This window comes from Gopherus evgoodei, chromosome 10, assembly GCF_007399415.2.
Source record: "Gopherus evgoodei ecotype Sinaloan lineage chromosome 10, rGopEvg1_v1.p, whole genome shotgun sequence".
Lineage (NCBI taxonomy): Eukaryota > Metazoa > Chordata > Testudines > Testudinidae > Gopherus > Gopherus evgoodei.
In genome coordinates this window covers 18,632,371-18,649,291 of record NC_044331.1, presented here as the reverse complement: position 1 = coordinate 18,649,291, position 16,921 = coordinate 18,632,371, and the positions used below count along the sequence as shown (strand labels likewise).

At 41.4% G+C, this 16,921-nt stretch overlaps 1 protein-coding gene across 1 annotated transcript; it reads right to left on the bottom strand.

The window, feature by feature from the left end:
• Positions 1 to 8,881: 8,881 nt before the first annotated feature.
• BNC1 (basonuclin 1) lies at positions 8,882 to 16,025 on the bottom strand. Its single transcript, XM_030578545.1, has 4 exons — positions 15,920 to 16,025; positions 15,528 to 15,763; positions 12,056 to 13,983; positions 8,882 to 9,566 (listed from the first exon to the last, which is right to left on the bottom strand). The coding sequence occupies exons 2-4, from the start codon at positions 15,672 to 15,674 to the stop codon at positions 8,882 to 8,884; spliced, it is 2,760 nt and encodes a 919-aa protein (XP_030434405.1). The 5' UTR covers positions 15,675 to 15,763; positions 15,920 to 16,025.
• Positions 16,026 to 16,921: the final 896 nt, after the last annotated feature.

Here is a 16,921-nt window from a genome sequence, read left to right as displayed (position 1 = left end):
CAGATCCCATGCCCCCATTAATACTTGTGTGTCCCACACATGCCTTCAGTTGCTGCTGTTCCCCAGAATGCTGGGACTCAACTTCATCTCCAGCTGTGGCTCCTCTTCCTCACTCCCCTGCTGGTACTGGAGGAGGCTGAGGAGAAGTGGGGCCAGTCTGGAGTCTCTTCACACACACGTTCCTGGGAGAAGTCAGGAGGCCCAGTGCTGGGAGCTGCAGGAGAGGAGGAGCTGCAGAACCAACTGAGCAACAGGGCTGAACAGCTCCTGTAGCTTAAGCAGCCTTTAGGAGAAGCGCCTCGGCCTGCTTCGTATTCTGAAAGAGGACAAATTTCCCTCAGCATATGGAGCAGCTCTGACAGGCTGCCCCTTGCCAGGAGGCTGGGGAGTGGGGAACAGAGCAAACTGGAGGGTGATTTCCACAGGTTCTTCTCTCAGACCTGTAGTAGGGTGTGAAAACTCACAATATAAGAAACCCCCTAGAGTTGTCAGCCTGGCTTAAACATCCCTGAGGAGAAAGAAGAAAGTTTGCAGATGCAGTTATGGAGCCCTGCGCTAGGCTGTGTAGGGACAAGGATACCTGTAACATTGGAGAGAGCTCATCCAAGCTGCTTGCTGTATGACAGGTCTATACACAGCCATTGTTTGCAGATGGCCTCTCTATGCTCAGCATATCCTTGGTAAGGTTTATATCATCCTTTGCCAAGATGCAGATGTCTGCTTCCCAGAGCAGCAATAACGTGTCTCTTCTCTAGTAAGTTATGTTGTTTTCCTACAATCTCCTCTGAAGTCATTTTGGCAGCTGCCAATTCTCCCATATTTCCACAGGCCCCACACTCACAGGCTTGTGTGCTGTGAGGATTGTTTTGAAGATCTTTGTCCGGAGACCATTTTAATATAAGAAAAATGGGGCCAGATCCCTAGCTGGTGTAAATTGGCACAGCTTTCACAGCTGTTATGCCCATTAACACCTAATCTACCCCATGACATCCTACCAGAAAGGTGTCCTTGGCTTTTGTTCAGGATTTCAAGCCATTTCTTGTAGTAGTGGAAGCTGCTATGCATTTTGGTGCATGGGTCATGGGAAGATATAGCCCTAAAACAGCTTTTATATGTGGAAAAAAAGATATCACGGTAGAACTTAATTGCACTTTCAAAATGTTATTTTCCACCTGCTTGACTGGGCTAGTGTTTTGGGCCAGTCTGAACATTCTACATTTAGAGTGAGGAACTAAACAATCCACAGAAACCTGATTCTGATCACATTTGCCCTTTGTTTAAAAAACAAAACAAAACAAACAAAACCACAGGTATGACTCTACTAGCTTCAGAATAGTTACTCTTAATTTACACCAGTGTAACAGACAGCAGAATGGAGCTCAATATGTGTAACCAGCCATGCATATCTGTAGTAAATCTACATGCTAAAAATCCTTGTATTTGTATAATAAAACATGCACATATACAGATATTGTGCATAAACATGAAAATAATTTCTAGGGTGGAATAATACTATCATTTTTAAAAGCTGACAATTTCAGTTAAAACCCTAACAAAATAACTTTGGTCCCAAAGGAGCAGAAAAAAGGAAAAATATTATAAAGCTGTAATTGTTTTGTTTGAATAGCTATCACTTAAAAATCATCATCATTTTGTCAAATGACAAGTCACATCCAGAACTCTAAGCAGAGTTTTACTAACCCACAGCAAGTGAATGCATACAATGTGTGGTTTGGTAGTCACTATACATACCATACTCCAGGTACAACTCATGAACCTCTGTCTTGTATGGAGAGTTAGGCTACTACTACTTACCCACTGCCCAGCAATTTTGTGGGACAATTAATTAGTTTGAACTAGATTGTACCCTGATCCAAAGTGGCCGCATAGAGAAGTGGGGAGGGGGCTACGTCTCCTAGCACCCAACACGGTAGCATTAATGTTACCTAGATTGTGACTGAGCACTGCGGGGAGAGCAAAGGCCCAGGAGTGAGTGGGAAGGGCTATGGCTGGCTAGATGTTGAGGTGAAGGGAGGAAGCATGGTCCACCCCAGAAAGGGATGTAAGGCCTCCATAGCTCACTAAAGTCAAAGACTTCCATTGATTTAAATGGACTTTGGATTCGGCCTGAAGTAATTTACTCCCTCCTCCCAGGCCCCTGAGGAGCTCTCTCTAAAGCATAATGCCTCCTGGGTTTCCTGCCCAGGCAATGTACTGACATGCAATTACTTACTCAGAGTTGTGACTCAATGCTATAACCTCGCCCTGACCCTTTTTACAAATGGAAGAGTCACTCCGATATGTTGCTCGGTTCTATGTTGCTCAACTGGACATTCCAAAAATTTACCTACATTTGTGAAGTTAAAAATAAGGGGCAATAATGAGGGCTGGGGGGAGCAATGGTAACAGACAAATTACACAGGAGACAAATGAGGAGATAAGTGACCCAACATTTAAGAGTTCCCACATAAGGACCTTGTTCCCATTTGACATGATGTCAGTGGAAGCAGGATTGGGACTTAATATCCTTCTGAGAATTGCGGAAGGATATTAATGGCATAGTACGGACCAACTTGCTCTCACTGAAGCCAGTAAGAGATGTGACAGAACCAGGCCAGTGGAGTACTGGAGTCTGGTAGAGGGCAAATATACTGGTCACTGGATGAGTAGTTTTCTGTTCCCTGAGTGACCAGAGCAGGGGCTGCACTAGAGTAATCAGGAACCTGCTAGAACCAATTAAGGAAGACAGGCTGATTAGAACACCTGCAGCCAATCAAGGCAGGCAAATCAGGGCACCTGGGTTTAAAAAGGAGCTCACTCCAGTCAGGCGGGGTGGGGAGCCAGAGGAGAGGAAGTGCATGTGAGGAGCTGGGAGCAAGAGGCGCAAGGAGCTGAGAGTGAGAGGGTGCACTACTGGAGGACTAAGGAGTACAAGCGTTATCAAACACCAGGAGGAAGGTCCTGTGGTGAGGATAAAGAAAGTGTTTGGAGGAGGCCATAGGGAAGTAGCCCAGGGAGGTGTAGCTGTCATGCAGCTGTTACAGGAGACACTATAGACAGCTGCAATCCACAGGCCCTGGGCTGGAACCCAGAGTAGAGGGTGGGCCCGGGATCCTCCCAACTCCTGATCAGACACAGGAGAAGTTGACCTAGACTGTGAGGAATATCACTGAGGTGAGCAAATCTGCCAATAAGCGCAGGACCCATCGAGGTAGAGGAGGAACTTTGTCACAGAGAGTTTTGCTATTAATGTACCAGCAGGGGGCAGGCAGGGCCAGCGATCTGGATGGCAGCCGTTAGTGCCAAATCAATATCTGGGGAGGAACTATATTATTCCTCCTCCCCCTCTGCTATTTGGGGATGCCAAAAAAGTTTTCTGGCCTGTGCAATAAAACACTTAAAGCCAGCCCTGGGGACAGGATCAAGTACTATGCAAGTGACACTTAACACACCTATGTAGCTGCCTCAGAAAGCAGTATCATGAAGATCGCAGTCTGTTTCTCTACTGAGGCACAATGTAACCAATTCTCACCTATCTGTGCACATCTCCAGGGCTGTAAATTGATGCAGAATTAGTTAGCTAAGATCCTTACCAAATAGGCAATGCCACTTAGGAACACGGATTTTTTTAAACAAGTCATCGGCTTTAAAGAACAAACATGAGACTTGTAAGGGCTCCACTGGGCTGATTTACTTGAAGGGTTTTTAAAGGCATTTCTGCAAGTTAGCAAATCTACTAGTCTAAGGTATGCCAAAGGAAATGGCAAAAGAAAAATTAAAGCCAAAATCTGCCATTGAAATGCCATTAGGTTAGAGCAGTGTTCCCAAACTTGTTCCGCTGCTTGTGCAGGGAAAGCCCCTGACGGGCCTGGCTGGTTTGTTTACCTGCTGCATCCGCAGATTCAGCCAATCGTGGCTCCCACTGGCTGCAGTTCACTGCTCCAGGCCAATGGGAGCTGCTGCAAGTGGCACGGGCCAAGGGACATACTGGCTGCTGCTTCCAGCAGCTCTCACTAGCCTGGAGCAGCGAACCGCAGCCAGCGGGAGCTGTGATTGGCCGAACCTGCGGATGCGGCAGGTAAACAAACTGGCCCGGCCTGCCAGGGGCTTTCCCTGCACAAGCAGCAGAACAAGTTTGGGAACCACTGGGTTAGAGAGATCTGAGTGCAACAATGGACCACTTGAAAGAGTTTACAGCATCTTCAAAGACTAAAGTGGGGAACAAAGGAATTGAGAGTCAACACGCTTTACATCACTGCCGCACCCCTGAACCTCCATAATGTACCTGGGAACTCTCCCCACAAACGGACTCTTCCTCCTAATACTCCTCCAAACATAACCTTTGTCTTGCTTTTCTCCACAGACTCCTTGCTCCAGCCTTCCTTCCCCTCTTAAACTGCTGGCCTCTCTCTGATTTTCAGACCCAAACTCACATTTGACTGTTGCAAACAGTGCTTCCCTCTTTAGTAGATCAAATTACAACCCTGAAAGTGTGCACCTCAATGGAGGTAGGCGGCGCTGAAACTAATTTTGCAGTTCAGGCCATTCCTACTGGTGAGACGGGAGTTAACTGTGAACCAGCCCAGATTTTGAAGATCTCTTAGTACATTTACATGACCCTGCTGGTGCAATTTTAACTGTTTTTTAGGCTCTTACATCAATACAAGGAGGCTAATAAGCAGGGGCATGATGGGCAGGAGGCAGAGGACCTAGCTCCTCCTCTGCACTTATCCTTCCAGCTCCCCTACTACCCTCAGGTCATCTTTTCAACTGGGACTAATTGCCCCATACACCTTTTGTAGTGACACCTGCTATTCAGCAGGTAATCTGGGCATAGGTGCTGGAACTAGGAGGTGCTGGGAGTGATGCCAAATTCCTTGGCTTGAAGTGGTTTTCATCATATACAGGGCTTACAGTTTCGTTCAGTGGCTTTCAGCACTCCTCCCCCATACACATTGTTCCAGCACCTCTGAATCTGGGCCTCCTCCTTAGGAAAACTCTGTTTATGCCCCTGCTGACAGATAGTTTCAGGGCCTGCTTCTCCACTCCAGACCACACCACCAGTTTTACATCACTGTAACTGCACTCAGGATAGATATATTCACCAGAGTGGCCTGAGGTTTGCTGCAGTTCGTCATAGTACATAAAGTAGTATTATGGGCCAAATCCTTGGGGTAACTTCAACTGAACTACACCAGTCTATACCAGCGGGGGATCTGGCCCACTTACTCCAGAAAGGGCTTTTGCAGTAAACTCTTGTGTACATTAGAGTGCACACTTTGTCATAACTACACCTACTGGACTTTAGAAACTATTTAACCCTCCTCTTCCCCCCAATTAAAAATCCCCTATTCTCTGAGCAGATCAGCTGTTCAAACTTAGAGCTTGGCTAAACTGTAGTTTTCCTGACTACTACCTTCTTGGGAATCCCAGAGTAGTGAAAGGATCCAGTTTAAATAAAAAATTTAAGGGCAGCACACAGTGGAAATAGATACAGAGGAAGCAATATTTGTTTTATTAGGGCTAGCATGTACAGGCCCATTTCAACTCCCATGTAAGGCCTTGATCCTGCAAATGTTTACAACATGCTTATCTTTTCCCATGAGCGGTCTCATCAAAATCAAGGGGACTACTTGTGCATAAATTTAGGCATGTTTGTAAATATTTGCAAGATTGATTGAGCTCTAGTTCAATGGGAGGATTTTCACTGCAGCGTTACTCTTGGGTCAGGCCCCAAAAGAGCAATATCAATATATAACTTTTATGTATCTGCGTAACATGCCCTAAAAGTACCAGGGCTTTCACCATGATGTTATTTCCCTGACTTCCACGCTGGATAGGGGATGCAGGCAGTTCTAAGCACCGTTTATTTCTAAAACTAAAGAACAGCAGTCTTCTTAGCAGAGATGCAATGTGCCTCAGGTGGCACGTGACCAGGATTCATCACCGAATTTGGTCTGTAGGTTGGATCATTAGCTTTCCCCACAGGGTACTGATGGGGAGTGCAACATGAACACTGATCCATGCCCCCAAGCTGGCAGTGTGGAGACTACGTGAGTTTAAGAATCTTAGGGGATCTTGCAGCTTGTCAAAACTGTGAGCAAATAACAAAGACTCTCAAGAAAGATAAAACCTTTCCCAAGTATAAATATTCAAGGTGAGGCCAAAATATTTAACTCAAACAATATTCAATGCTGAGTGATTTACCTCTGTGTACGGTATGCAACAATATTTAAATAAATTGCACATTACAGGGTGAAGAATCAATACATGATCTGGTAACAATTACCTCATTATTTATAATAGCTCGTCAAAGTAATTATGCTTCCTTTTTGTGGCAGCAGTTACAACAACTGTCAAACCAAGGTTCTTTTTAGTAGAGAGAATGTGCTCTAAGGATTATTTAAAAATAAAGTGGCAGAATGATAATTTTCCAGTTACAGAAACCTCTTTGCTTTGAATCAAAGACATTATCATATGTTTTTATTAACACATACAAAATTCGCAGGTATACAAATTGTGTTACCATTTTGGAAACAGTGAAAAACTAAATAACTGGGCATTACAGTATCTGTTTACATCACACTGCGTTTCAAACAGACCCTTAACGATTAAGCTAGCACAAATATATGTAAAAAGCACACCAAATAGTTGGTAACAAGTCATGTGTTTGTGCCACCAGAAGACCAGAGTCTTTTGTAGCATCCAAGATTATACCATTGGTTTTTAAGCTAAAATCTCCATCAATATTAATTCCTGCTTAAAAAGCGAGGGCACAATCTGGTCCTAGCCTAACAACATTTTTATCCCAACTGCTTCAAGCTCGAATTGTTTTAGTGAGTGTTTTAATATCACAGAGACCTACTGTAAATATAAAATAAAATTACTGTACACAACATATGAAACCCATTTCTAGTAAGCACAAAAATTTACAGCACTGCAAATGTTATGGTTTTTTCTTGTGCGCCCACACAACCAGATTTTCAAAAGAATTAATGAAATATTTAGTTTACTTTAACTTCCTTTATACAATATAAAATGGTTACAATACTGTAGTATATTTTAGAATAAGTTAAACATCAAGACATATGGCAATAGCTTTGTACTAGTCCTCCTAAACCCTAAATCAGAAATTGAGTCTAATCTTGTTCAGCACAAAAATGCTAAGATCCAGTTACACTGGAAACACAGACTAGTCCTAGAAACCACAAATACTCTAAGCACTTTGGTATAATATGTACAAATTGTGCTGTCATTATCATGCTTGCCCACTACAACTCATGAAAACTTGATTCAAAATGGAAAAGTTTACTAAATATTTTTAAAAAGTGGTTTTATAAAGCCTGCTTTAGCATTTCTTTCTGCTATTGAAAAATGATTCCGTCACGTACACTGTTGCACCACATGTACACACACAGCATTGGTATGACATGAACTACAAATTAAATATTATCCAAGTGGTTTTTTTTTTAAACACAATGCTAACCAGTCTTTAAGTGCATAGAACATAATGCAGAATACTGTTAATTACAGTGACAAGTACAAAGATATTAAACATTTTAATAGATCTCAAGCAAGGTTCTAATATCAAAAAAGTGTGTGAATCAGAATAAATGTACCCTTTTTCTTATTGTTATACAGATAAATGTGTTCTTCCCATGGATGAGGAAAATCAACAAATCATGAAAGATACCTACTGCAGGTTTTTTTAAACTGTTTCTTTTTTCAGAGCTCCCACAGGTAGGGTGACCAGGCGAGAGGAAGAAAATATCGGGACACATAGTGGGGGGGGGGTCACCAGTGGAGGAAAAAAGAAAAAAAGGAGTACCGCGAAATATCGGGACTAACTGTGTGCCGACCAAAGATCGGTCGGGAGGCGGGACAAACCCCTAAATATCAGGATGGTCCTGATTTTATTGGGACGTCTGGTCACCCTACCCACAGATTTGAAACTATCCCTTTAAAATTATGAATAATTTGGGGGATTTTCCCTGCAGTATTCCACTTTTTGTGAAAGTAGCGGTAAAAAATGCATTTAAAAATACAGTATTTACTTTTTTCTACCTTCGGGATATTTGCTGTGGTTCTGGAACCAACATGCTTAGCTTTCTTCTGCTGATACACGTCATGATCTCTCAGATTTAACCAAGAGACCCTCTTGCATGGAAAGGAATATTTCCTGTTTTAAATCTAGTTCTGGTCTATTCTCAAAGGGCCAGAATCCTGCAGTCTTTAGCCAAGTAAAATTCCCATTGAAATCAAGGAGTAAGGACTGCAGAATTTGTGGAGAATTTACATCTCATCCTACATTCTCCTAAATTTATATTTTGGCTTTTGAAATTCAGTGAAAACTAAATTGAAAACACCATAATTTACTTAATACTGCAAGTAAGCCTCTGACAATGGCCTCAGGAATAAAATGACAGTCCCCACAGCCCCAACCCAACCAAAGGACGCCCCCATCTTTATTGACATCCTAGAATATCACTCCCATTTAACATGTAAACATAACAGGATCCAATGGGATGGAGGTTTCTCCTTTGAACTTTGTACTGTAATGAATAATACTTTTCGACCTGTCAAAAAGACTTCAGTTAATGGTGCCACATTCACCCCAATGCCAATACTGCTTTCTTTTCCTTAAAGAAGTTTCTGTTATTTAACGTTAAACAAAATAAATGGTTTTAAAATGATGGCATCACATTTTGCTCAGTGCAGCTGTAGGAGAGCATCCGTATAAGTGAGAGCAGAATTTGACCCCATATGTTAAATGGGCTCAGCATCAAATGAGGTTGGTTTGCTATGTTTAAAGATCTTTCCAATTCTTTCTTATCTGAAATGATCTACGCTTAGCAAAAAGTCAATTGAGATTAGTATGTTGTTATTGGAGGCTATTTGGTGATCTGGTCAGACTTCTGTGCAAGTTGGGATTCTGACTATGCCTGTTTCGACTGCGGACAGATGAAAACATTGTGTTGCAACCTGGGACTTTACATTTGTGGAGCTGGCGGAGATGCACAGTTTTGTAATGGGCCCTGAAGGTTCCTTTATTACTGTAATTTTTTTGGCATATATGACAAGTTATTGGCAAATTGGAAGGTAAATTTGTAAAGCTTTGATTAGCCTTCTCAATTACACTACAGTCCGGGTAGAGCTCTTCATTGGGTATTAAGCTTGGCCCTTCACAACTTTCATCGCTATCATCCAAAGGCATGATGCATTCTTCGCTTCCTCCATCAGAATCCCAAGAAGAGTGTGCACTGCTCTCAGACTTCATGCTGGAAGTAGTGCTTAAATCCAGAACAGCACCATCATTCATTGGATCATATCCATAATTCTCAGAACAGGGTTCTCTGATTTTGCTCAGTGGAAAAACCAAGCTGCCTGTTCTGTTCATTCCTTTAAAGATTACAGAAGTCTGTCCAACATGTTGTTTTAAAGACACATCTTGACAAACCTCCTTAGCCATGTCTTTCAAGAGGTATGTTGCATTGAAATAGTTGTCCTTGAATTCCAGTGTATCTTTGGTCAGAAGCTTATGATGAAGATTTAAATTTGAACTATGTCTAGAAGAACAAAGAAAAGCTTAGCAAAAATGATTTTTCATCAATACCTAACATCAGTTGTTTGAAAACAATTAACTAAGAAATAGTAACCAATATTTGGTAGTCTGAGTGAACTGTGTATGGTTAGTCAAGTGCCATTATAAGATTAAAGGAGAAAATTCAAACATCTGTACAGGTATTTGGCTTGACTCAGATCTCACTTGTACCTTTGTGAATCTAGAATAACTCCACGGAAGTCAGCAGCCCAGATACTCTCCTGTGCAGGGCCGCTGAGAGTGGGTTCAGGCCCCCCAGCAAGGGCAGACTGGTTAAACAGGGCCGACGAAGCTGGGCCCCGGGCCCCTTTCCGGACCACTGGGCCCCAGTAATTTGTACCGGCTTCTCCCCCCTCTCATCAGCCCTGCTCTTGTGGTGGGGCTACTTCATGCTTCACGCACATACTAGACCTAATGCTAGCCTAGAGGGATTACAGAACAGATTGGATAACCTCTTCTAGCAGGACTCAGGTATCGAAGAGTGGATTGGGTAGGGTTAAATGAGCCAAACAGTGGACTTTGAACCTATCCCACCCCAGGACAAAGAGGTGAAAGAGACTGGCCCCTGGACCTGCTCCATAGCCAGAAAATAGAGGGCTCATGTCAGTAAAGACTGTTGCTTGATACCATGAAACATGTGCCCTGCTGCAGCTGCACCCATCTGTCCAATGTGTCTCCCTGAAGAGCTCACTTCTGCACTCTACAGAATGTTTTGCTATATCCACAATGCAATTTTCAAACAGGCATCACTTTACTCAATCTAAACCAATTTTCTTCACACAGGCAGTCATTGCTCATCTTTGACTTCCAGACCTCAGCCATTTTTGATATATAAAAGAAGAGGTGGTTTTTTTTTTTTTTTTAACTTGTACCCTTATTTAACTCCAAAAATGGCTGCAAGGGCATCATCCAGACTTCAACATGAAAAGAAAATTCTTTCAACAGACATAGTTTCATCCAAAAGGATGGATTATTCAGAACATGATCAGCACATGAAAACAGGGGGCTATTGCTGAAAACTGTATGCCCTGTAACTATAGAACTCCTGGTCCAGGCTAGAACAGCACTGCAGGAGAGTTATAGTTAATTCTTGTCCTATATGGAGTTCAGGAACTTTCTTGTGGGATCATTTTTTTTCTTTTTAAACTAGGTGCTTGAATTAAATTGAATTAGGTAGCAGAATTAAAGTTAAAGCAATACAAAGGTGTGGAAAGGCATTTGCAGTACATGTGTACCAACTGCAGCACAGGGCTTCATTCACCCACCTGTTGTCACAGCTACACTGGAATGGAATTCACTGCAGGGAAAAGAGACTGCCTTCCCTTAGGCCTCTGCCACTGGGGAGTAGATTTAATTTCTTATCAGGACATCACAGAAGCCCTGCCAGCAGCAGATTAATTCAGTGCATCTCCTGACTGTAATGGCCACATCCCTCCCTGACTGTCTCTGCCCACTTCCTGGACTGCATTGACTGGCTTCAGGTCTCCCAGCAGAATATGGAGTCCTGGTACCTTGTGTCACTATGAGCGCCATCCAGGCAGACTTTCTACAACCAGAGCCTGCAGCCTGAGTTACAGTGGTGTTAAACAGTGGAACCAATGCAATGAGTCAAATTCATAATCTTTAACAATGTTACCACCATTTCTCAATAAAAGATACAAAATTGAGGGTTTCAACAGAAAAGTTGCATGTATGGAGCATTTTCAATTCTTGTTTCTCTATTAACTTATGCATATCAGACCTGAAATCAATGGATTTACAGTGGCATAAAACAGAAGTACCAGCAGTAACTTGGGCCCATGGTATTTCATTATCTATGAAGTATTATATGATCTTGTTATTAAAGACAGTATCATGACACATACACACAAGGGGTAGTTAACGTTGCATGTTCATCTTTAATGTTTGCATATGCTGACCTTGTAATGTGCAATATTAACTTTGTAGTAACTCAAGGGAAAAATCCTGCTGTCCTTACCTATTTTTTCCTCTCCACTTGGTTTAAAATCCTTCAGTGGGACTTGCATAACGCAAGGAAAGAGTGAAAATTGAGTGAAGCTATTATGAGCTGACCCCATAGTTTTTGCATTAAAAAAACATTAAGATACATACAAGTACACAGTAAACCCATGAACCCAGGTGCATATGCTGGAAAAGTGTTGAATTCACACCTTGTGCCTTTTCATTGATATTCTAAAGTATTCTTTCAACTATTCCAATCTTTATCAGTTATGACATTTTCAAGGCTTTATTTAAAACCATGTAGTCTAATGAAAAGAAAATGTTTCTTTCAGTAGATTTTCATTTTATGAACATTCTGATAAATCATCATACCAGTTATAGGTGGATACACAGAAAATCTTTGCAGCTCCATATTCCTCCAACACTTATTTAAATTTCAAATGAGCCCCCCATTGTGAATGTAAAATATAATTTTGTTTATAATTTTCTTACCTGTCTCGACTTCTACGAGAAGGGAAAGCAGCATTACAACCCTCAACTGTGCAAATATGCATTTCTTTCAGATGTACATTTTTATAATGCATTTTTACACTGTAAGGGTTTTTAAATGTCTTCTTACAGATGTCACAATGAAAGCGGCTTTCTGCCTTCTGAATCCCTAGTGTATGTTGACTGATATGATCCATATCTTTAGAGTCTTCTAAACAAGGAATAGCAGCACCCCTGTTTGACAAAGCACTGAAAAGGCCCCCAGTTAGCAAGTGGTGGGGCAATTCAGTGCAATCATTATTAGGAATCCGGTGCTTTGACTGCTCTTTAATATAAAGAGAGGATGTAGTCACTGGTTTTATAACATCACTGTGGTGGTGTTCTGGATCTTCAGACACCATTTCATGAGAAGCTATTTTTAATGCTTGGTTTTCTTCTGGCGTAACCTCTCTCTTAGAGTGATCCAATTCATTCTCAGAGGTTTCCTTGATGTATTTGTTATTTGGCTCAATGACAGAATCAAAGTATTTTGGGCCCTCTACCCCAGAGAGAGATTTCCATGAATTACCTGAAATGGGGTGCTTTTCCACCCTGTCATTCATCTGCTTTTCAATCCTATGCTCACAGGTCTCCAGTTCTCCGTCGCTTACCACCTGCAGAGGTGAATCATCTTCCAAACTGGCAAGGTTGCTGTTTTCATTAGCTGTCTCAACAGCTTCTTTCTCTATTTTGATGGGCATGCTCGATTTACGGGATTTTTTCTTGGGCAGTGCATCAAATGGCAATCCTTTAGCAACCAGCTGCTCAGGTATTGATGAAGAAATGAGAGGTAGCGAAGGGAGTATGCCTGGGGTATTGGCAAGCTCAGCTGGCGTAACTGGACTGCGATAAAAAGGAAGAACTGGCTGAACTGTCTTTAAGTTTGGAAAGAGAACACCGTTCTGTCCAATACTGGGAAAACTGGATTGCACCTTTGAATCTGTGCAATGGCTAACATAGCTGGTAATAGGTCTGCTATCTGGGGTTAAAATGGTAAAGTCCATCCTTTTAGTTTCTTCAGGTCCAGCGATAGTCAAACTGTTCCTCAGGTCTTTATCTCTGTTGTTTCTGTTCATTGGCATATGGAGTCTTGGGTTGGGGTTTGCGCTATGACGATTTCGACTTCGCAAAGAACTAAACACCATATTGCAGCCTTCAATTGTGCATTTATGTTTGATCTTCAGATGAACAGCATTATAGTGGATCTTCAGAGTTCCTTTGTCATAAAATGTCTTTTCGCAGGCAGTGCAGAAAACTCGTCCTTTTCTAGGCCCAATGCCATTTTTTTCAATAGATTTCATTTTATTTTCTGGAGATAACTCTGTCCTTTCAAGCTTTGTTATTGTATTATGTGAGCTAGAATCACTTAAAGGAGCATCGTCTTCTGTTTTAGTAGTGGCATCTGGGCTGTTTATGCTCCTCTCGTTTTCAACTTGAAATGAAGTAGAACTGGAAATTAAGAAGCTGCTTTCAGAAAATGGTATTTGAACATCTTGTTTAGTTTCATTGCTGCGGTCTTGACCTTGCTCAAGCAAATGTCTTTCTGGTGGTGAACCTATCAAAGGTGGAGGCACTGGACTGAAAAACTGAAAAGGCAGCATGAAAGCCATATTATTTACAATGTTCTCAAAGTGATGAATGTTGGCAGGGCTCATTTTGTCCACAGAAGAAGAAAGACTAGGACTTCTTTGATTGCAACTTTCTATAAATGCCCTAATATCCAAATTAGTTGTTGTTGTAGGTATTATAATTGACTGCCCTTCTTTCTCTTGAATTGCCATTAGCTCTACAATGGATTTAGTTTCTCCAAAGCGAAGGAACTGCTGCAAAGTAGCCAGTTCTTCTTCATTGGTCATTATGCTCCAGTGATCCAGCACCTTTCCTGAAGCATCCTAAAACAGAACATATTTTAAAAGAGTGATACATTCATTTAAACGCAGCAAAGAATCCTGTAGCACCTTATAGACTAACAGACGTTTTGGAGCATGAGCTTTCGTGGGTGAATACCCACTTCGTCAGATGCATCTGTTAGTCTATAAGGTGCCACAGGATTCTTTGCTGCTTTTACAGATCCAGACTAACATGGCTACCCCTCTGATACTTGACATTCATTTAAACATATTTCAGACTCCCCTTTCTCAGAAATCCTCTCCAGCAAGTCTGTAAAATTACTCAACTTACAGAAAGTTTGATGGCAATTTTGGGATATTGTCTTTTGATTTTCAACACAGTGATCTTAGTTCTTTCTGAACTAATAGTAATACTATCTAATAAGCTATTTTGTAATTTTTTTCTGAAAAATTAAAACACGTATAATTTGAACAGTTAGCAACGTGTAAGTACAAAGAGCAGAGATGGAGCAATCAGACCAATATTTAGCTCCACATTTAAGTCAAGTATTCTTTCACTGCAAGTTTAATAATCTTTCAAGCAACTAAGATCAGAGAACAAATGAACCTGTATTGATCTATCGCCAGTGTTCACAGAGCATAGCTGTAATTACACTAGAGTGTTGGAGTTCTTTCAAACTCTAGCTATGCCTAACTTTTCCCAATAACTACAATAAATATTTTATCACAGAACATGTATTTGATGGCCTACTGAGATTTTTCACAGTGCATGTAAGAGTTTCTAAGATGATGAAGAACGTAACATCATAAATTTTTCATCTGATAGAGGTTCAAGGTAATTGATTCCATATTTTTAATCCTAACACTAAAAACAAGATTATCAAGACCATTAAACATTGATTTGTGTCATAATATAAGATCATAATGCTACTTTACATAAAAGGTAATTTCCAGCCAGTAGCATCTGTGTAAGCATGTAGGGCCAAATTCATCTTTGGTGTAGCTCCACTGAAGTCGGTGGAGTTACAGCGGAGAGGAATATAGGCCATGGTGTTTAAATGTTGACAGGTTAACTTGTAAATGTATTATCCCACCATATAAAAATAAAATAAATTGTTAAGCAATTACTTTGGGTCAATTCCTGAGGCCTTTACTCAGACAGACCGCTATTGACTTCCTTCCCCTTAGGCTGGTCAATGTCAAAAGATATTTATCTGAGTAAAAACTAAATAAAAACTGAGTCAGGGCCACATAATTTGTACAAGTGTATAGTTGAATTCCTGAGGCCTTTACTCAGACAGACCGCTATTGACTTCCTTCCCCTTAGGCTGGTCAATGTCAAAAGATATTTATCTGAGTAAAAACTAAATAAAAACTGAGTCAGGGCCACATAATTTGTACAAGTGTATAGTTGACTTTAAGTCATATCATGCCATCAACTTTTTAAGCAGAATTCCTCATTGAATTCAATTAAAAATAGATAGCTCAATGGGATTCACAGATACCAAGATTCAGCTGGAAGACATTTTAAATTATTACTTTGGTCAACTATTTTTTCTGTATTGACTAGGCTTTCACTACAATACCTGTAGCACATATCCACGTATATAATCCTGCAGTGTCCAATCCAGTGCATGGAGAATCTGTATTACCTCTTCTTGCTTCAGGACACTGAAAAGACGATCTAGCAGGATTTTAAGGCGGACAGGAATGGCTTGGGTTCCATACAGCATGAGGCTACTGATATCGAAGACCACATTGGATTGTACTATCTCTACCTGGCTTGTTGGATACAGGTTGGGGATCCTTAATTTGCTTAGGGCTGAAAATAAAATTAAAACAAAGTAGAAAAGACATGAGTATCAAGAGTTATACACAAATGAGTGTGATGTATATTAAAAATTCCAAGAGCTGAGATACTGTGGTGAGGAGGGCTATACAAGAACCTAGATAGATAGATTTACAAAAGCAATATTACCATGTGCTACCCATCCATGTCGACACTGGTCACATTGTCGTTGGTTTATTTTTCCAGGTTTGAAACACAGACAACTACAGTTCACCAGAGTGCATCGGATAGCCTGGAAAATAACAAAACAAGTTTATTGGTAACAAGCAACATCTGGAGCATGCACACTAAATTTATATATTCATACAGACTTTTTAATGAAGTATAAAAATACATTTGGATAATGCATATAGATCACATATGAATACACATATATAGATTTAGCCAGGTGGACAGCCCAGTTACCACCTGAGCTGTGAAAGTCAACAGGGCTGCTGCTGTGAACTGGCATTACGGGTCACCCTCTAGAGCAGCAGAATATTATAAGCAGCAAAATATTCAGCAACACTTTCATAGGTGGTTTGGGACTGGTTGGTGAGCAGCAGTAGAACTTCTAGTGCTGTCCCTAGATGTGTGTAAAATAAATAACTTAAATGCACCATTAAAATAAATTTGCTGTTATCCATTAGAAAATTATGCTATGCTTACATGCAGCTTGCAATTCATTTTTCAGCAGAGTTTAAAAAGAGAAATGAGCACAGAGATAAAAGTTCCATTCCCTGACATTTTTTTTTAAAATACAGCTGGGCCAATCATGGATTTTTTGGTTCAAAAAAATCATTTAGGGTCAAATGAAACATTTAGCTTAAACCAGTGCTTCCCAAACTTGGGACGCCGCTTGTGTAGGGAAAGCCCCTGATGGGCCAGACCAGTTTGTTTTCCTGCCGCATCTGCAGGTTTGGCTGATCGTGGCTCCCACTGGCCTCGGTTTGCCGCTCCAGCCCAATGGGAGCTGCGGGAAGTGGCGGCCAGTACGTCCCTCAGCCCATGTCACTTCCAGCAGTTCCCATTGGCCTGGAGCGGCGAACTGCGGCCAGTGGGAGCTGCAATCAGCCAGACCTGCAGACGCTGCAGGTAAACAAGCTAGCTCAGCCCAGCCCGGCAGAGGCTTTCCCTACACAAGCGGCATCC